Source organism: Carcharodon carcharias, chromosome 13, assembly GCF_017639515.1.
Source record: "Carcharodon carcharias isolate sCarCar2 chromosome 13, sCarCar2.pri, whole genome shotgun sequence".
Taxonomy (NCBI): Eukaryota; Metazoa; Chordata; class Chondrichthyes; order Lamniformes; family Lamnidae; genus Carcharodon; species Carcharodon carcharias.
In genome coordinates this window covers 140,970,912-140,993,473 of record NC_054479.1, presented here as the reverse complement: position 1 = coordinate 140,993,473, position 22,562 = coordinate 140,970,912, and the positions used below count along the sequence as shown (strand labels likewise).

Here is a 22,562-nt window from a genome sequence, read left to right as displayed (position 1 = left end):
GATGCAATGCAGGAATTCACCAAGGCTCCTTCGACAGCACCTTCCAAACCCACGACCACTACCATTTGGAAGGACAAGGGTAGCTGATAGATGGAAACACCACCACCTGGAAGTTCCCTTCCAAGTCATTCACCATCCTGACCTGGAATTATATCGCCATTCCTTCACTGTCGCTGTGTCAAAATCCTGGAACTCCCTTCCTGACAGCACTGCGGGTGTACCTACACCACATAGACTGCAGTCGTTCAAGAAGGCAGCTCAGCACCATCTTCTCAAGGGCAATTAGGGATGGGCAATAAATTCTGGCCCAGCCAGGGAAGCCCACATCCCATGAATGAATTAAAAAAAAGCAAAAGGGGCATGGCTTCCTTTTCCCCAACTCGACTGTGAGACCTCTGAACAGCTGCGCTGCACTCTTCCTACCCGCCCTGCATGGGAAGGTCGGCCAGGGAAGGTGCAGCTTCTGACTAAGGTGAGTAAGAAGGAGCGGAGTGACAATCTGACTGTGATTGCTGCTCCTCAGAAGTTCTGGCCCAATAATAAGCCAGTTGTGTCTGCAGTTTCACAAGCTGTCCTGGAGACTATAGCCAGAATTTTCAGCTAGTTGGATGGGCATACACCCGACCTGACCAAGTGTAAAATGACGACGGGCGAGCGTCCTGGTGTCATCGGGCACTGGCGCGATATTTCGTTCAAGGGGCGCACGCCGGAGTCGGCAGTGTGCCCTCCAACAATTAAAAGGCCTCTTAAGGCCATTAAAAGATAATTGAAAGACCTTTTTTGCTGCCATTCCAACTTTATGGCTGGCGGGCAGGTGAAAAGGCCAAGCGGGCTTTGCATTTTTTAGGAAACCTCATCCACAGGCGGGATGAGGTTTACAACAGCAAGTAAAAATAAAAGTTTTTAAATTAAATTTATAACATGTCCGTGCTCATGTGACAGAGTCACATGAGGGGACCTGTTTTATTACAGTTCTAAAATCTTAATTTTTAATGTTTTACATTGTTCAGCTCCCTGAGGCAGCTCTATGCCTCAAGGAGCTTTTCCAGTGCACACCTGCGTGAAGTTCACACTTGTCCTCCTTCCCCACTCACCCCGCATGCACAGAATGCTGCACTTCGTGTTTCATGCTGGGCGGGCCTTAGTTGGCCAGCCAGCGTGAAATCGCGGTCCGGCCCCAATCCTGACTGCCCCACCGAACCCGCCCGACGAGGGAAAAATCCTCCCCTATGTGGAGCTGCAGTCTGCTCAGCCCAACCACAATGAAAATACCTGGTGCTTTTCCTGAAACGTAATTGTAGTTTTAAAAATAATGATGTGGTAGATGTTATTACAGTAGAGTTTCAATAAGGGTTGTTAGGAAATAGAGATAGTTTAAGTAAGTTATATTTGTATTTGTAGGTGTTAAGAATGGGTTTTAGCTTTAAAGTTCAAGTTTGATTTGTATTCCTGTATCTGTGTGTTAAGAGAGGTCAAGTGGAGTTTTAGTTCCACTTTAAAAGGTTCCTGCATTTTAATGAAAGGTTTACAACTATTGCAGCTAAGTTAGACAAACGAGTGTACAGAAACTGGGCTGTTGCCTAGCAACAGGGGTCCAGAGTGGCAGGTCCCTCCCAGTCACACACACAAAAACTAAAGCAACAGCATTTTTGAGTTCAGCTTGAAGACAGCTTCTAAGCAGCAGCCACCTAGAAGAGACAGATAGCCAGTCCCAAGCTAAATTAGGTTGAAAGCAGTTCCCAGAGAGAGACTAGAGTAAAAGGGACAGACAGCAAGTCCAAATCTAAGGAAAAGACTGCAATATCCAGGGGAGTGGAACAGGAGAAAGTCCCAAGCCAATCTTCTAGTCAAAGAAAGGACAGGAACCTGGAAAAGGTCCTGTTAATGAAGTTAAGAATGAGGGGCAGAGAGTAAGGCTCCAAGCTTCAGATTTAAAGAGATTAAACCTGAAGAAAGCAGCTTTAGAGCGAGAACAGCTTGCAAGAGGCAAGAAGGTCCAAAGAAATGGCTGAAGGTCTGTAACTCTTTGCAATGGGCATGTGAAGCAGTGGTGTACTGTTGATGGCTGAGTCGGTGAGAGAGAGTGCGTGGAAGAAAGCTTAAATGAAAGTGGTGACCAAGGGAAGAGGAACATTGGAGGGAGGGTTCGAAACCCTGGAGGTGAACCCTTGTGGAAGGCGCCTGGGAGAAAGCTTTGGTTTGGGAGAAGATTCCAAAGTGGGTCCTTGAAGAATGGAGATTGAAAACCCTTGTGTGAAAGACAGAGTTCAGTGAGACGGTTGGCTCATGGTGGACAAGCGTCTGGGGGGAATTGATGAGAGATCCATAGCATCTGTTTGGGGTGGCAGCTGTCACTTGGTTTCAGAATGTGGTGTGTCTGACCACAGGGTGCCTGTTGGTTTACGTCGACCATGTACTTACTGTGAACATTGGAGTATAAGATAGCTTTTGTAACATGGGTTATCCTAACAAATCTGTATATATCTGTAAAAGGTATAGTTGTGGGTGAAGGAGTATTATAATATAGTTCACCTTTTCTGGTTTAATAAATGTTTTACGTTTTTGTTAAAAGTTCATTAGCTGACTCTGGTGACTCTGTTCAGTAGCCCCTCTCCACGTATCTAAATAAAACAAAAATATAAGTTAGGATCTATCAAGCTGGGTTCCACCCTAGGATCAGCCTTGCCCGGTTGTAACATCAGATGGGATCATAATAGGATTCTACTACTAATAGTGTCAGTTAGTAAGCACAGCTCTCCTAATCCCATTCAGGACATACGAATTTGAAGGAGCATTTATTTTTAAATCCACAGAATTGAAATTAGCTCAACCAAACTCCATTCAGTTTTCTGTGGAGGTCAATCCATACTGGAGCTTGAAAGTTGCAGTGACTATACCTTTCGTTTCTGGGACCAAGTTTAAAATTCAACCTGGAGGGATGGGGTCAATGTTCTCTTTTTTCACAATATCCTAAAGAGTCCGAATTAGTTCCAAGATATGACTTTGATACCAGAAACCAAAACGTTTTCACAGAAAATTCCACCCATCATAAAGTCACCACCTGGAACTTTGTTCCTTGCAATGCAAATTCAAAGTTAATCATCATTTGCTTAGCTGGGCTTGTTTGAGGATGAGCTACAACAATGGTAAATTTAATTTACCCCCCCAGTACTCAGCAAGCACTGTGAGCAAATTCATGAGATGTTTGCCCTTGTTGCATCCATTTTTTGTTGCGTCCTGTATGTGAGTACAAAAGTGGTCTTTTTCCCAACATTCACCAAAAAACAACTAAATTCAAGCAAAATTAAGGCACATTAAGTAATTAATCAGGAATTTTCTCCCTAAACTTCTCAACCTCTCTACTGCTCTCTCTTCCTCTAAGATGCTCCTTCAAACCTACCTCTTTGATCGAGCTTTTGCTTATCTGCCTTAATATCTCGTCATGGACTTAAGCATTTAATTTTATTGACATCGCTCGTGTTCCATGCCTTGGGACGTTTCACAATGTTAAATTTAAGTTGTTGCTGTTTAGAAGTTACTACAAAGGGCAATGGGATGAATAATACCATTATATTTTATTAGTCATGCCAAGTGAGAGAGGAACTTAGGTCAGGATGATGGAGGAATTCTTTCAAGATGGTATAGTGGGATCTTTAACATCTAATTGACCAGCCAAATAAACCCTTGGGACAGTAGTCTCTCAATATTGCACTGGACTGTTAATCTAGGTTATGTGCTGAAGCCCTGGAAGGGATTTAAACCCACCATCTTCTAATTGAGGTGAGAATGGTGCCAACGTGATTGACACTGACTGCAGAAGCCCTATATTTTAGCTGACCAACCTATGAATGCTTCTTAGTGTCAGTAAATCAAAGTGGAACCATGGACCTTTACAGGGTAGGAAGAGACCTTTTCGTCCATTGTGTTTAAAGCGTCTGTTCCATTAGAACAATCCAAAACTAATCCCACATCTGCTGCCTCTTCAAAGCCCTAATATCTTCCTCTGCTTCAAATATGTTCTACTTTACCCTGAGAAAGATGTAAGTCTCTGCTTCAGTGCTCCACGTGGTAATGTTTTCCAGGCTCCAGCAAATCTCTGTGTAAAGAAAGTTTTCCCACACTGCTTCTCTCACTCTCCTATTAGTAATTATAAATTGATGACTCCTCATTGTTGACTCTGTAACCAGAAGAACTGGTATTTTCCTATTTGTTCCATCAAAATGCTTCCAAAATATTTTTAAGATCTTTATTAAATCTAAATTCATTCTCTGCTTCAGTAGAAACAATTCCAGTGTCAGTGTAATTTGTCTTCCCCAACATCATCTTGTGAGATCTACAGAGGTTTTAGTGACCTTGCAACAATGCTGATTCCTAAAACTACATATGGTATCCAAACAGTTTTCAAATATTTTTTACATACTTAGCATCACCTAGAGGTAGGTAAAAAGGTTAAGGGATTTGAGTTCCTTGACTTCTTTCTAACCCAATATCGTAAATGCCCAACAAGGTAAGATTCACAGTTGGATCTAGTAATGGGGAATGAACAGAGCAGGTAAGAGAAGTAAAATTGGGGAACATCTGGACAATAGTGACCATAATAAATACACTTTAAGATAATGATAGGGAAGGGCATAAGTATGATGAAAACCAAGTTACAAGTTTGGAAAAACGTTGATTTTGAGGGACTGAGAATGGATTTTAGGCAAATAAAATAGGCAATAAATTTGGCAAACAATTATATAGAACAACACTGGAAACACTTAAAACGGTATTCAACAGAGTGCAGGAAAAATATATTCTGTGAAAAGAAAAGAACAAATTAAACACTAGTGGGACTCCATGGATGAATAAACACATAAGGGAACAATGGTGGGATGGGAAAGAGGCATCCATTAAGTGGATGCAGTGGAGTGCAGGACAAGAGAGAATACAAAAAGATTAGGTGAGAAGTAAAAAAAAAAAATTAGGAAGGTAAAGAGGAACTATGAAATTAAATTACCAAGGAACATAAAATAGTGAAATATTTTACAGCACCATCAATAAAAAAAAAAGGCTGTGATGGAAATAGGACCATTATGGGATAGACATAATAGTACCGCAGGCAATGATAGAGAAATGGCAGAAATATTATTTATTTTGCTTTGCTATTTACAAGGAAGATATAACATTGAATGGTGAAATGAGTCATGAGATAAATGCATTTAAAATAAAAAGGCATGCGTTGAATAAACTAAACAAACTCAAAGAGGATTGCATCCACATATCTTAGAAGAATCTAGGGAAGAGGTAGCAGAGGCATTACTACAGATATTTAATAATTCATTAGAAAATGGTGTAGTGCCAGAGGACTGGTAGATAGGGGGATGACCATATATAGAGGCCATCAATATTAGCAGTAAAATCCTTTATTTCATGTCTGTCAACCTATCTATGCTATTACATTTCTTCTAATACTCTAATGCTTGAATGTTTGTAAAAGTCCTTCCATAAGACTTCTCATTGAACACCTTCTGAAAATCCAGATATGCTGCACCTGCTGCATTCCCTGTAGCTATCCAATTGATATTTTTTTTCAAAACGCTCTCTTAAATTAATCAAACACAACTTGCTTTTAACAGTTATAAATGTCCTGATGAAAGGTCATTGACCTGAAACGTAAACTGTGTTTCTCTCTCCACAGACCCTGCCTGACCTGCTGTGTATTTACAGCATTTTCTGTTTCCATTTCAGATTTTCAGCATCCGCTGTATTTTGCCTTTGCCTTTAACTGTGCTGGCTGTTCTTGATTCACATTTCTACAATGTTCTTTAATTATGGAATCTGAGTTTACCTTCAACTGATAGGTTAGTTTGTTTGTAGTTTATCTTTCTATTTCCCTCTCGACAGAAGTGTCACCCTGGCTTGCTCCAGACCTCGGCTGCAATTTATAAAATGGTGGTCAAAATTTCTGCTAGCTCTTCACTGGCTTCTTTCAACAGCCTAGGGTGGGTGCCGTAACAGAACAGCTTTATTCTTCAACACTTTCAATCCTGAATTGGCACAATGTTCTTTGTTACATTCATGTATAAATAAACCATGCTTTTTTTTTGAATAACTGTTTATGTTGTTTGCTAGGTGACGTATTTGAGGGGTTGAAGAAGCAAGTGTCAGGAATGAGGCGCTTATTAAATAACAAGGTTAATAGCACAAGGATCCATCAGCCATTAATGCCTGGTAGAGAAAAACTGAAGGAGGAACCAGAGGCTTCAGATTTAACATGGCTCCAACACAATCCAAACCAGTCCAGTGCCCGTCCTGATGAACCTCATTCATCCCAGACTATTGTCTGGAAAGATATCCAGGTTCAAACACAGAATTCCAGTGTTTCAGGAGGATACAGTGGCCAAGGCTCCAGACCATCTAAACCAGTAATAGATGCAAATACTGAAAGACTCCAAGGCCTGCCAGAAAGCAATGGTACGTTAATTTTATTTTTTTTTGTGAGGACGTGAATTTTGATTAATCCAGTTTCTTTCAGAAGGAATAAAAGCAGCTGTGCACCAAGTGCGTTTTTTGAGGTAACAGAACATTCAACCAATATCTATCCAAAAGATGTACTGAGCAGCATATTGTTAAGAGTCATGGAGGGCTACAGCACAGAAAAAGGCCCTTCAGCCCATCAAGTCTGCGCCGGTCAAACAAGTACCTAACTATTCTAATCCCATTTTCCAGCACTAGGCCCATAGCCCTGTATGCCAGGTTAGACATGATTTCCCCTTCATGAAGCCATGCTGACTCTGCTTTGTTATTGACTCTCATCCCACATCAGGTTGCAAAATAGGGTCTAACTTCATATCTTTAGAAGTGTGAACTTTATGAAGGAGAAAAAATAAATATAACAAATCTTGTGGTTTCATCATGCTTTCCTGTCGCTGTTCTGCCCAGTAAGAGGAAATATGTAGGACATTTCAGTTATAAGTGTATCTGGTCAATAAGAAACGTAATGTATACAAGTGTAAGTGTGTAATTTTTTTTAGTGTTGGAAGCTGTGCAAGTGCCATGTTCTGTCTGACAGCATAGGGTAGTACTGTAATTGAGGAAATAGAGGGTCATGGAGTCAGAAGGAGACCATTCAGCCTATCGAGTCCATGCCTGCTTTTTTCTGTAACTGAGTCCTTTTGTTTTATAGGTATGCTTAATGCAATTAGCTTGGTATGACAATATAAAAGAGTTCAAGTCTCTAGGTATCTGAAATAAAAACAGAAAATGTTGGTACATGTTAAGTTTACATGTGCAAAATTTAAAGAAAAGACAGGTTTTCTTCGGGAGCCTTTCTGAGTTCTAATGTAGGATCTTGTCTGGAATGTCAATTTGTTTATGCCTTTTCACATATATCTCCCGAATTTTTTGTGGTTTTCAAATTTCTAGTATTCAGACTTTTAAAAAATTTACAGCGAATATAGAGCAAGTTCTAAAATGTCCTGAGTCATAGGAAATCCCAAGCAATAATTGAATGTTCTGACTGGACAACTGAAATCTTGGGCAGAGAGGGTTGTTCTGTGAGGGAGATTGAGTAGTTGAATCTTTACTCTCTGGAATTTAGAAGAATGAGAGGTGATCTCATTGAACCATACAAGATTCTTAGAAGGCTTGAGAATAAATGCTGAGAGCTTGTTTCCCCCGGCTGGGGGAATCCAGAACAGTAGGGTTAAAGTCTCAGGATAAGGGGCGGAGATGAGGAGAAATTACTTTACTCAGAGTGTTGTGAATCTTTGGAATTCTCTACCCCAGAGAACTGTGGATGCTCAGTCGTTGAATATATTCAAGAACGTGATTTGTACATTTTAGGACAGCAAGAGAATCAAGGAATCTGGGGACAATGCAGAAAGGTGAAGTTGAGGTAGAGGATCAGACATGATCCTATTGAATAGCAGAGCAGGCTTGAGGAGCCCTATAACCTACTCCAACTCATAGTTGCTTTATTCTTATTTCAACCAAGTGGCTAATGAACTTGTTTTCCAAAATGGAATTGGTGAAGCTTGGATTGTTTGGATAGTAAAGTTATTTTTAAGAATTTTAGATCCTTTTGATTTTATTTTTTATACTGTTTGAAATACCTGTTTGTATACTGGATATTCAAGGTTTAAAAATTGTAGAAAAATGTCTCTGTTATCCTGGAATTCTAGGATGGTCATACTTGCCTTATACAATGAGTCATCCGGGTCAGTCAAATATTTCACCTCACCTATGTGTTGAAGAAAAGACTTTGGAATATGTTGAGCAGTTCCCAAACTTTGTAACCAACTGTCTCAAGAGGCCATTGATGAGGAGAGGCAACACCTGATCAGCTGCCTTAGCTGAGCCTTCTGCAAACTACAGCAGCGAGTGTTTGACAACAAGGACCTCCACAAGTCAACAAAAGTCCAAAGATACAGAGCAATTGTCTGCAGTCAGACCTGGATTGTTTCAATGACACATAAGAGAGTTAGAGAAATTCCATCAGCATCCTCCTGATTCAGTGGGAGGACCGTTGAACAAACTTTCGTGTCCTTCTTGAAACTAGCTCCACAAGCATTCAGGAAAATCTCCTGCAAAATCAACTACGATGGACTGTGTACAGATGACCAAAAGATGTTTCCCCCAACCAAGTCCTGATTTCTCAAATCTCAAATGGCCAGCGTTACAGGAGGACAAAGGAAACATTGCAAAGACACTCTGAAGCTCTCCTTGAAATGCGGCAGTATTGACATTAATGACAAGGAGGAGCTTGCTACCATTCATTCAAAATAGTGGCAATATATCCATCAAGCTGCATCACAGTTTGATTCCAGATGCAGGGCAGCGATAGAGCAGGAAAGAAAAGCAGCAAATCCTGCACTCTGGATCCCACTACCTCATGGCACGTGCTGTCCCATGTGCCCAAAGATCTGCGGGTCGAGAATTAGCCTGTTCAGTCACGTGAAGACACACGGCAGAAACTCACAACCAAGTAGACCTCATCTTTCAATCGAGGGACAGCCAATGATCCAGAAACCATATTCATGTGATGGGCAAAGTGGCAAGTGTTCTGAGGATGCAGGCTGCAAGTACCTCAACAACAATAATTTTTATTTATATAGGGCCTTAAACGTAACAAAATGTCCTAAGGTGCTTCACTGGAATGCTTTAAAGCAAGATTTGACATTGATCCACATAAGGAGATATTAGGGCATATGGCCAAAAGCTTAATCAAAGAGGTAGGAATTAAGGAGCACCTGGCAGCTGAAGACACGGGTGTCAATGGTGAAGCAATTAGAATCGGGGATTCTAATTGCACAAAAGACAGAGATCTTGGAGGATTGTGGGGCTGCAGGAGATCACAGAGATGGGGAGGGGCATGGCTATGGGGTAATTTGAAAACAAGGATGAGAATTTTAAAATTGAGGCATTGCTTATTGGGGAGACAATGTAGGTTAGTGAGCACGTGGGTGATAGGTGCAGATGATTTGGTATGGGTAAGACCCCCCAAAAGCAAATTGTAATATTGTAAATTCAGAAGAATTGGCAAAGCAGCCACCACATGCTTACCACTTCATTTCAAATGGTCTAAACTTTTAAGATTTTTGTTCCTTTTTACTCCTAAAGTGTTAGCCGTTTTATCAGAGATGCAGTGTTACTGCTTCTTTTGCCAACACAGAATTAATTTAGAGCGTTGTGTTGTTTTGCAGGAACAATGCCATATTCTACATTGGATTCTAACTGTTGTATGTGTAGTTGTCAGCCAACATTACTAGCCATACTGCAGGAACTTCGAACTCTGCGGGAGTTGATGCAAGGTCAAGCTGGTGAGGTCTGATTTTATTGTATTGACTGATGTACATTTTGTTCCTGTTTATGGTTTAAAAGAAAGCAAGGCTTCAAGCAGCATGGATTACATCAATAAACTTCTGCAGTGGTAACAGGTGAATCAGTGGTGTGTCTGCTATTTGTGAAACTGAGCATGACCGATTTAAATCTTGAGTTACCCCTTCTACATTTCCCTTCTTTTCTCCTCCCCCATCTCTAAACCTAAACCTTTCCCTTTGTTACATTCACCAAATTCCAGTCTCCAGTGGAGCTGTGTGTCTTTTGTAGGTGTGCGTGTGCCTCCACTTCCAAAACAGCATTCTTAAACTCCCGTGGAGAGAGAAACAGAGTTTCTCTTTCTCTCTCTCTCTCTCTATCTATCCATCTGTCTCTCTCTGTCTTGGTGCCTCTCTCTCTCTCTTTGTCTCTCTCCCTCTCCCTCTCTCTGTATCTTCCCCCCCACCCACGGTTTTTTAGAACTATGAAACACTGCAATACCCTATGCTTATTCTTGAATTTCTCTTAATCCGCTATTTTATAATTTATACCTTAGTTTCTATTAAGGTGAACTATTTCATTTAAAGATAATGTAATCTTGTAAGGAACTATTTTCGTGATAATTGTACACTTGGTATTTTTCTCCGTTTTGTGGATAGCAACACTACTCGGTATAATACTGAACTGTACAAATCAGAAATCTCCCCCAGATTTAATCCCCGGTTTGTTCTGCACTCCATCCACCACCTTCAACACTCCCTCCACCACCAGTGCACAGTGGCAGCAGTGTGTACCACCTACAAGATGCACTGCAGCAACTCACCAAGGCTCCTTCGACAGCACCTTCCAAACCTGAGAGCTCTACCACCTAGAAGGACAAGGGCAGCAGACACATGAGAATACCACCGCCTGCAAGTTCCCCTCCAAGCCACACACCATCCTGACTTGGAACTATATCAACGTTCCTTCACTGTGACTGGGTCAAAACCCTAGGACTTTCTGTCTAACAGCATTGTGGGTGTACCTACACCACATGAACGGCAACAGTTCAAGAGAGTGGCTTACCACCACCTTCTCAAGGGCAGTTAGGGATGGGCAATAAATACTGGCCTTACTAGGGATTACATCATCCTATGAACGAATCAGAAACAAAAATGTAGTTGATCTCAGTTGTTAAGGTGGTGAACTAGTGTGAGGTGTGTGATTAACCTTAATGCCCTGGGCTAAGTAAGGAACCTGCCAGACAGGGTTCCTACCCTTAATCATTTCTCTTTTGTGTGCGAGAAGGTTAGGTGAGGGCAAGGTTGGACTTGTGATGCGACATAAAATGAAATAGCCCAGTGACATCTACTGCCAAGTGTCATACGTGAAGAACAACCTCTCAAGCACACGAATATACCCAACATGAGTTGGTATCTTCAAGGCAGAAACAGCAAAAAAGGGAAGCACGAAGAGACACTTTCAAAATGAGCACAGTTTTTTTTTGCTGGAAGTATTTATTTGTTAAATAAATAGCTTTTTCCATCAAAATGAAAAGTGTTTATAACCATTGCACACATCAGAACGTTACATGGAGTTACAATAAAACTGCTTGTTTCTTTACAGGCCCTCAGAATATTGTGCACGTCCCATCGTCCCACATTACTACCTTTCGTTCAAGTTTACTACGGAACAAAATCATTAAAAAAAGGCTGATCCACAGGGGCAAGCCTGCCCCAGCTCAACCAAATCCAAAGATTCACAATCAGAACATCAGCCTACCACAGACCGAGAGGAACCACTCAATATCAACAGAGAGATTGACCACAGAAATTAATCCAAGGCAAGCCCCACCAAATCGGGTAGAGGGTTATATTTCTGAACTGGATAGCCTACAAAACAATGATCTTTTAGAGGTAAGTGCGAGTATGTTATACTTGTTACAGTGTAGAAGCTCACTACCTGGGACATGGGAGACGGAGGTTTAATTTCCCAAGAGAAAGTTATTGGTTAGTCTATATCAACTGGGTATTTCCAATAAGAGGAGCTTTATCTTTTATTGCTTCGCATTGGCTTAGTGAGTTTAGCTGGTGAGTAGCTGAGTAAATAGGCCAATAAATATTTTTTGTTTGATCAGTGGTCTGTGCTGAGTTAGCTGATCTCAGCTGTGCTGTAGGGTTCTTATGGTCTCAGTAGCCCCCTGGATTACAGTGAACAAATTAGCCAGGGTCCCTAATGTGAAGGTTCAGTCATTGAGTGTGTTCAAAGTAGAGATTGATAGATTTCTAGATACCAGTGACATTAAGGTATACGGGGATAGTGCAGGAAGATAGAGGATCAGCCATGTTCCAATTAAATGGTGGAGTAGGCTCGAGGGGCTGAATGGCCTACTCCTGCTCCTATGTTCCTGATAACTCTCAGTGACTCTTGCTGGAAATGAATGTGTCAAACCATGATGTTGTCTCTGTGTTAAGAAGGCTGGACAATACCCATGGCCAAGGATAATGGCTGACTGGTAGCGGTACCAGAGGATAACTGACATATATCCAATCTGGAAGGAATCAGGAGATGAAAAATGTCATGCTGCATTGGTTTAACTTCCTTCGAGGGAAGCTTGGTCAATATCTGGTTTTGAAAGGTTTGGAAGGTTATTGAGAAAAAATATAGGTGTAGATACTTAGATATTCTGTACAGAATTGTTGGTTTATGATTTATGAAATAAGCTTGTTGGGGTTGAAAAATGTTTGGTATTTTGAATGTTTTGCTTCAGTTGTCTTTGTGGTCGGACAGACATTTCAGAGTTGTCTCTATCTAGAGTTATTCACAGAAGATTAATTAACTTTATGGCAACACTCAGGCTTTACTGATAGAATTCCCTCAGTGGTCTGAATAGACTTTTCAAATGCATCTTTATTTTTTTAAGGGTATTTTTTTATTTTTCATCCCTCCTCCCTCTTTAGTTTCTCTTTACTCTGCACCATTCCTATCATAAGGATATACTGTTAATGTGTTCCCAGCCCTCTGCCAATGACATTTTGAAACTGGCCAGTTGGAATTACCAAATCAGACTGAAATGACTTTCTCAATGTTTTTCCCGCTCTCCCATAGTGAAATAATTGTCCTCTGTTCTATCCTTCCTTAAGTAGCACACCTAGGACTGGTAGTCAGTGTGCAAGAATTGCAAGTGAAAACTCACATGCTACTGTTTATCTTTACTGTAAAGTGCATTCTCCTAATGATTGGGACATCACTTTGGAGAAATGGGTCTCTGTGTCTTGACTAATTAGGCTGTAGAGTTAAACAGTGTTTGAAATATTGTAAATCGGAGTCAGAGGTTGAAGGTTTGTGCATATTATTTTCTATGCATGTTAAGTTCTTGATCTCTACTTCCCAACCCAGAGAAAATATTTGGAGGGGTTGTCCGTCCAATCACTTTAATCTGTCACTTGCTCGTCCTGCTTTCTACCCTTAATGTCATCATTAGCACATTCCTCAGCTAATATCACCACCGTCAACACCCCTTTGTCCTTTTTTCTATGACATCTTTGGCAATCTCTTCTTTGCCTCCACCTATCACTGGCCCTCTATCCAGCTCTACCTGTCCCACCCCCTTCAACCAGCTTATATTTCACTTCATTTCTGTATTTCTTAGTTCTGATGAAGAGTCATACGGACTCGAAACGTTAACTGTGTTCCTCTCTGCAGATGCTGTCAGACCTGAGTTCTTCCAGCTATTTTTGTTTTTGTTTCAGATTTCTAGCATCCGCAGTATTTTGCTTTTATCCTAATTTACGTCCTACCAGACAGTCCGTGTAACAGTGACTTTCTACCTAACTGTGGTAATTTGCTGTTTCGAGTTTACATAACAAGTTTATTACCTATTAATTGTTTCATTAAACCTGATTTTTTTAAGACATAAAAAGAGAGAACAATAACTTCAAAATTAAAACAGAACTTTCCACTTGTCTTTAACGTAATTAATGAGGCCTGACTTTTGTTTTATCTATAAAAGTATTCTGTTTTCGGTAACCTATTTTATAATATAAAACTTGGACACAACCATTAACACAAATAGCCAATAGCAAGCTTTTCCATAAGGTAATGCCATGGAATGTGTGGGGTTGAGCATTTCCATAAGATGTGTAAAAGTTGACAGATTTACAAGCATTTCAGAGTGAAACTGTTCAATTACAAAGCACTTGCTCACAGGGAAGAGATGTGGATTTCTGCATAGGCAGTGGGAAGAACAAGTATTCATGTCTGAGTGTAACTCAAGTAAAAACTTGGTATAGAAACAGTCATCATTCCAAGTGATTCAGGCAACAACGAACAATGAAGGGAAATCCATGACTTAGTTCTGTGATAGGAAAGGAGTGGGAGAGAAAGAAGAGGTCCATGATTTACACCTCCAGTGAGAAATGTTCCATCAATCTATGGTGAAGCAGCCACTAGACTGGCACAGATGGAGAAGAGACAGGCAAACAGAACCTAATTTCAATTCTGGATAACTTCATAGGTTACAGAACAATGTCAATAAACTAAAGTGGTTTGAGGAAATTAACGCAGGATATCGCCTTCCCAATATCCAGTGTTTGCTAAACCCTGTCATTATGAAATGTACATTCCACTCAGCACTTTGGAACACCACAGCAGAATAGATTATGTGATTATTGCAACAAAGGAAACTGAAACAATATTTGTATGTCGAACATTAAAATGAATGCATGCAGAGCTTTTTGGGTTTGGAGCCTGAATTGAATTGTGTAGGAATGTATTACTACAGCTTCTTAAATTTGAGGTATCGATTGAAAGTGAAGCACTTTGTTTAAAATCAAATGTCAATTTGGTTCCAAAACACATTCTTAAGAAGTTGTACCTTGTCCCTAATGAAACAAGGAAAAAATGCAAACAGGCAACCATTGCAACTAGATGTTAAAATGACAGAAATCACTTACTAAATAACTTATAATCATGGGGTTTGCCTTTTACCTTTGAGAATAAGTTTGGGGAAGAATCAAACAAATTAATGGCCTGCAGTTTTTAAATAATCTAATTGCTTGTGTGATAGAAGTTGGAAAAAGAAAACAGTAGAAGACATTGGTATGGCCTTTGAAACATTAAACATGATATTCACCACAAAGGTAAGAAGATATCTTCAGAGATCTCGCAATGCTTGTCATAGGTACACTAATCATTGCTGGAGAAACTAGTAGCCACCGTTGAGGATTAGAAGGCGATTTGATGTTTGGCATCAAGGAACTTAGGAAATACCAATTGCAAACAAGATGACAAATTTCAATTGACACGGGGTCCACAGCCTCTTGGGAAATGAATTCCAGATTTCCACTGCCCTTTGTGTTTAAAAAAAAATCCTGATTTTATTCCTAATTTGCCCACTGGTAATTTTAAAAGTATGCATTTTGTTCTAGACTGTACCACCAGAGTTAATTGTTTCTCTGTATTTAGCCTATTGAATTGCTTTATAATTTTAAATATCTTGATTAGATCAGCCCTAAACTTTCCAAATGCAAGGGAAAGCCAAGTTTCTGCTAGTTATCCCCCTAATTTAGCCTTTTAAAAGTTGGTATCATTCTGGTGCATCTGTGCTGTCCCCCGCTTTAAGGTGGGTATATGTTTCCTGAAGTTTGATGCCAAGTACTGAATGCACTACACCAGATGGGGTTTTGTACAACTGAAGCATCACTTCCTCACTTTTGTACTTAAAGGCCAACGTTCCTTTTGCCATTCTGATTACTTTTTGTAATTGTGTGTTTAGCTTTTAATGGTCTGTGTACATGAACATCTAAATCTCCTTGCTCCTCTACTCCTCTACAGTCCCACCTTTCTCATCATTAAGAATGTATTCTGATGTCTCTTTCGCTGATCCAAAATGGATGACCTCACATTTTTCCATGTTGAACTCTTTCTTCCCTAGTTTTGCCCATTCATTGATCTGCCAATGGTCCTTTATAACTTCCTTCTCCCATCTACACAACTTACTAGGCCACCTAACTTGGTGTCATCTAAAAACATACTATTCTCTCTTCTTTCATTCAGGTCACTTATTTATCAACCTATCTATTGCCCTTGAACTGATCTCGAGAGAAGTTCCATTTGTCATGTGCCACTCATCAGTGAAAGAGATATCATCTCTTTGGCTCCTGCTTGTTCGCCAATTACAAACCCATGGCACAAGATTACATCCAATTCTGAATGCTTTCACTTCTGCAATAACTGTACAGAGCCTTATTAAATGCCTTTTGGAAGTGTACATCGGAAGTAGGCTATTCACCCCATGAGCCTGTTCCACCATTTAATGAGATTGAGGCTGACCTGGATCTTAACATGGTCCACCAACCTTGACTCCAAAACCCCTTAATACCCTTGGTTAGCAAAAATCTATCGATCTTGGATTTAAAATTATTGAGCTAGCATCCAGTGTTTGTGGATGGGTCGTAACATTCAAGCTCCGGGGTATCATATTGGGGGGGGGGGGGGCGGGGAGGTACCCAAAAGATGCACTGGGGAACCAGATATTCCCAGGTACGGTGTGCATGGCAATTGTCCTACACTGGGGACCATCCAAAAATTGCAATTTAAATCACGAACCTTGGATGGGTCCGAATGCGTTACATCAATAGTTACCCAGAAAATGTTGGACAAATTAAAACCACTTCTAACTTTTGGATAACTATTGCACAGACCCCCCACCCCCCCAAGGGCTCCCCCACACCTCTGAACCCCCAGGGGACTCACCCTACCCTCCTGACTACACCACCCCCCGCCATGGGATTTCCCCCTCCACCAGACCCCCCAACCACAGGATTCCACACACCACCCCACCTCCCCCACAGGACAATCTCCCCCCCCCCCCATCCAGGCCCGGCCCAATCCAACCCGAGCAACCCCTGCCCCACAATCAACATGACCACCCCATTCCCCGACTGGCCAGCAACCCCCACCCCCTGACTGGCAGACATTCCACCCCCATTGAGTGCCCAGCCCTCGCACCCGCCACCCCCCCCCCCCCCAACAAAACTGGCCGAACCCCCTATCCCACCCTGACTGACAGAATCTCCCAATCTACCTGACTGGTCGACCTCACCACCCTAAATCCTCACCGCTTACCTGACAAACCTACTTTCTCCCTGGTTTGAAAGTGGCTGGAGCTTTTCAACTCACTAGGTGCTGTAAAAATAAAAAGGGGGGGGGGGGCATGGCCTCCTTCGATCCAATTCAGCAGCGCTCGACAGGAGGCCTCAGGAGCGCAATGTCCTGCACTGTTCTCGCCCAGCCTGTGTCAGAAGGTTGGGCAAGACAGGATCGATAAAAGTTCAAGGTAGGAAGAGATTGGCAATCTGACTCCTCTGATTGCCACTCATCGGAAGTTCAGGCCCAATATTCCACACTCCATGAAGAAGGGTTACCCAACATCAACTCCTAAATAAGTTGAATTACACAAATGCAGCGCCCACAGAAAGTCTTCTATTCACCATGCTGGTGATCTCAAAAACTCAACTGGATTAGTTACAACAACCTGTATTTATATAGCACCTTTAGCAGAATAAAACATCCCACAGTGCTTCACAGGAGGATTATAAAATAAAATTTGACACTGACCATGTTAAAATTAGGGCCGATTACCAAAAGCCTGGTCAAAGAGGTGGGTAGGTTTAAGGAACATCTTAAAGGAGGAAAGAGAACTAGAGAGTGGGACAGGTAAAGGGAGGGAATTCCAGAACTTAGGGCTCAGGTAACGGAAGGCACAGCCACCAATAGTGGAGTGATTGAAATCGGGGGTACTCAAGAACCCAAAATTAGAGGAATGGAGATATTTCAGATGATGGTTAGACATGATCTACCTTACATAATAAACGATTAGATATGTACAAACTGAATAGGGATTTTTAAAGCACACATCAGGTGTTTAATAAATTATTCAGGTTCTTCATAATGAGATTGCCACACTGATTAACTACAAATGAAGTGCTGGAAAGGTTCTGTTAATAATCAGTGTATGCACATAAGTACATTATCTACACAGTGTGGAATTTATATTCAATTCCATTTGCTTTGAATTTTTTCCCATTATACTTCGCTCAAAGGCCTGTTTTGCACTTTAGAAGATATCTATTTATTGTGCCGCATTGTTAATTTGTAATTGTAGCTCCTGGGAGCAAAAATGCAAAATATGTAGCATCACAATGTAATATAAATCCTGACAGAATTTAGTTTTTCTCGAAAGCAAAGTCAAGTGTTAGGATCATTGAATGATACAGCACAGGGGGAAGCCATTCAGATTATTGTGCCTGTGCCAGCTCTTAGGTGGAGCTATCTAATTCCACCCCCTGATCTTTACATATAGCCCTATGAATTTTTCTCTCTACAAGTATTCATCCAATTCTCTTTAGAAAGTTACTACAGTAGTGTCTCAAATCCGGCTGTCCAAAAACTGGAGTTGTCCGAAAACTAGACATCTTTTGAATGTTCCATGCATCAATTTTACTTGGGTAAAAGTAAAAAAAAAACTTAACCTGGACAATGCAGCTAGGTGCTGCATTGTCTCGGTGTGTTATCGGACTAGTTATTCCCTTCGTCACTTGCGCACCAGTCTATTCCCACGCTCCGGGCAAACCATGATCCCATCCAGACCCAGCTTGATCTGAACTGCCCATGGCCCAGACCACCCGACCCGAAATCCAGCAAGATCTGAAATCCAACACGGCCTCGGTGCCAAGGTTGTTGGTTTTGCGATAGTGTACCTCTATTGAATCTTCTTCCGCCGCCTTTTCGGGCAGTGCATTCCAAATCACAACAACTCGCCATGTTTTTTAAAAAAAGGTTTTCTCATCTCGCCTCTGAATCTTTTGCTAGTCATCTTAAATCTGTGTCCACGGGTTACTGAACCTTCTGCCGCTGGAAACAGTTTCTCCTTATTTACTCTATTGAAACCTTTTCATGATTCTGAGCACCTACCAAATCTCCTCTTAAGCTTCTTTGTTCTGAGGAGAACAGACCCAGCTTCTCCAATCTCTCCGCAGAACTGAAGTCCCTCATCACTGGTACCATTCTAATAAATCCCTTCTGCACCCCCTCTAAGGCCTTGACATCTTCCTATAGTGTGATTTTCAGAATTGAACAGAATACTCCAGCTGAGCCCTAACCAGTGTTTTATAAAAGTTTAGCATAACTTCCTTGCTACTTTATGCCTCTAATACTAAAGATTTTATTAACAGCCTTCTCAACTTGTCCAGCCACCTCCAAGATTTGAGTACATAGATCCCCAGGTTCCCACATTCTGTTTAAAATTATACAATTTAGCTTACATTGCCTCTTCTCATTCTTCCTACCAAGTATCACTTCCTACTTCTGTGTGAAATTTCACCTACTATACGACCGCCCGTTTTACCAATCTATGTTCTCCTGAAGTCTGATATCATCCTCAATACTTACTACATTTCTGAGTTTCATTCCAACTTCAGATTTGAAATTATAACCTGTACACCCAAATCCAGGTCACTAATATATTAAAAAGAGCAGTGGCCCTATTACCAACTGCTGGGAAACACCACGGTGTACATCCCTCCAGTGTGAAAAATAATTGTTCAACTCTACTCTCTGTCCCTTACCCAAGTTTGACTCCAAACCGACACTGTCCTTTTAATCCCATGTGCTTTAATCTTTGTAACCGGTCTATTATGTGGTACTTTAGAATTGTGTTTTGAAAGCCCGTGTACACAACATCAACTGCACTACCATCCTCAGCCTGTTCTTCATCAGTGCTTGATCATGTTAGTCAAACATGATTTACCCCAAAGAAATCCACACTGATTTCATTTATCAGCTGTTCTCCAAGTGCTGACTTATTTTGTCCCAGCTTATTGTCTCTCAAAGTTTCCCCACCACCACCTTTATGCTGACTGACCTGTAGTTGGAAGGTTTATCTCTCTTCCCTACTTTAAACAGTGGTGGAACATTAGCATTCCTCCAGTGCTCTGACAGCCTAGAATGAACAAAGTTTTCTATACACGCATGATGATTTTCATTGTAGACAATGTGTGTGCCTGACTTACAACTGCAAATGATGATGTATGCAGGTTGTTTTCTCTTTAATCAGAAGGGGGATGTTTGGAGAAGTGTCTTTGTGCACTGTGGCTTGCCAGAGGCTTGCTATGTTCATATGATCTCTGATATTATCCTTTGTGTATAAAGGCTTGAGAGCAGAAGCCATTTCATCCACCACTTGGAACATATCTAAGGAGGATTGGGGCATTGTGGCCAAAACCTCCACAATTTCCACTCTTACTTGTCTAAGTAACATGGGATATATCTGAATGGCTCTTCTACTTTGAAGTCTGCCAAACTTTTAAATACCTATTCATTTTTATTCTATCCAGTATCACTTTGGCCTTCTCCTTTACTGCTACATTGGCAGTACCCTCTTCTCTAGTCTTCTTATCGTGTCCACGGACAGTCTATACATGGCCCAGCCAGAACTGGACACATTTTTGTGCCTTGTTGTTGAATTCGGCAAGATCTGCAACAATGCAGGGTTACTCTAGCAATAGACATTGCAGGAAATGTTGCATAGTCTGTGGCTCAGTTCCACATTCACAAGTTGTCGGGCAGGTTATATATCCCCATTTGCTTAGTGACACCTTTGAATGACCTACACCAGTTCTAAGTCTGTTAAGGCACTTCCAGGTTGCCCAGGTGCAATTAGGTCCTGGGGGGAGGTTTCATCCGGTAGAATTTCCATCACTGGGGGTTGTTCGAGACTGGCGAGCCGGTCTTTCCACAAGGCGAAGCGGGCTTCAGATGGGGTTGATTGTAATGGAACAACACTGTTCATGAAGCTCTTCCTTGACTTTAGGCGGCTGGGTGTAGGTGTATGACCATGTAGAGGGTGCCTCTCATCTGATGTTTGATGGAGTCGCTCTTTCTTGCTGGCTACCGTTCTTCTTATATCAGGGGGAGCGATACCCGCCAGGATATATAGGCAGTTGGTGTTTTTTGGTTTTAGACAACCTGTGATAAGTCGGCAGCTGCATTCAGAACGGCATCCATCTTCTTAGCATGAGTGAAGCCTGGCGTATAGCACTCGTCTATTTCCTTAGCCCCTTTTACATCCACAAGAATATCTTTTTGGTCCCAAATTGATCTTATCCTTCGTTTGGCTACCTTTTTACTGTTGGTGTTTACAAAAGACTTTTGAATTTCTTTTTAAGGTTAGCTGGTAACCTGTTTTCATACTCCCTCTTTGTCCCTCATCGTTAAATAACAGCGAGGATAAAGTACCCCGTGGCAAAAATGTAAATGTTAATATCAGAAAAATGTTTAAATACAAAACAGCAAATGTGTTTTTTGAAATGAGTATAATACTTGAGATCCTATTGATTTACTTAAAAGAGTTTAGTTCTAATGTGCTTGGTTCTGGCTAGTTGGTGGGTGCGATAGCCTTTCCCAGTTGTTGCTATCGCTTGGAAACAAGAGACTGATTATAACATTCATTACGGAAACATGATTTCTAATCAAATTGGACCAATTAAGAATGCAAATTGGTAAAATTGTCTAGGGTGCATTTTTAAAGATTAACAGGCTGAGCAAGGTAATAAACGACAGTTAGCATCCATGGAACTGTGAACACCAAGCAGAGTTAAAACCTCCAGAAGAGGTAAGAAAGGATGAAATTCAACTGATAGCAGCTGCTTGTTGTGCAGTGCTGTATGTGAATCTGTCTGCACATGGGTAGCAGGAGATCATACATCAATGAATGGAAACGTCTCTGATCAATTTGCTTACAGGATCAGATCTGTGATGGAGCTTTCCTCTTTCAGAACATGGTTGAAATATATCCAGTTGATTATGGAAATCTTTTTTCACAATAGCATCTCACAATTTCAGTATTTCTTTGGGGTTTTGGAGTGGGGAGGTGATGAGTGGGATGGAGTAACTTTAGATTCTGCCCTAGAGACAGTGCTGAATTTGATCCTGAGCTTCAGATGTTTCTTAGACTTACATGTTTACTGCTTCTCATCATGGTTACTGGTGGAATACAGAGGCTGGGCTCAAACTTGCAGGACCAGTTTATCATGAAACATGGAACAAGGTCAGGCCATTCTGCCCAATTCAAGTCTGCCCCTTTCTCAGATGATCTGAAATTTGATCCAAAATGGGGAAAAGCTAATTTAATCTCGAGTGATAAATAACTATACATAAAAGTCCATGAAATGCTTTTCAATTCTTGAAAGTAATGTGGGAAAACTCCAGGATAATGATCTAGTGATATGTGCCTTGCTATTCAGTCATCAGCAGCACAGCTGACTTTCCATGGTTCAGTGGCAAAGAAGTTATTATGTTCTATAGTGTATTCAAACTTTGTAACCCATTCTTAACCAAATATTTTGGCACTGTTTCAGTCCTCTTGAAAACAAAAAGATAGTGTTAATTGCTTTTTACTAGGGTTGTTTTCCTTAGATCAGAGAAGGCTGAGGGGGGACCTGATAGAGGTATACAAAATTATGAGGGGCATAGATAAGGTAGATAGGAAGAAACTATTCCCCTTAGCGGAGTCGTCAATAACCAGGGGCATAGGTTTAAGGTAAGGGGCAGGAGGTTTAGAGGGGATTTGAGGAAAGATTTTTTCCCCCAGAGGGTGGTTGGAATCTGGAACACGCTGCCTGAGGGGGTGATAGAGGCAGAAACCCTCACAATTAAGAATTATTTAGATGAGCATTTGAAATGCCATAGCATACAGGATAATGGGCCAAGTGCTGGAAAGT

General features: G+C 41.1%; 1 protein-coding gene across 3 annotated transcripts in view; it reads left to right on the top strand.

The window, feature by feature from the left end:
• The window catches only part of bend7 (BEN domain containing 7), a 50,877-nt gene that overhangs the window by 14,959 nt on the left and 13,356 nt on the right, over positions 1–22,562 (top strand). For 2 of the 3 annotated variants that reach the window (XM_041202334.1, XM_041202335.1), the window contains 3 exons: positions 6,115–6,456; positions 9,687–9,803; positions 11,407–11,696. In XM_041202334.1, coding sequence (XP_041058268.1) covers positions 6,115–6,456; positions 9,687–9,803; positions 11,407–11,696 — 749 coding nt within the window. Of the gene's footprint in view, positions 1–5,730; positions 5,844–6,114; positions 6,457–9,686; positions 9,804–11,406; positions 11,697–22,562 lie in introns of all 3 variants that reach the window. The other variant, XM_041202336.1, reaches the window with a different exon arrangement.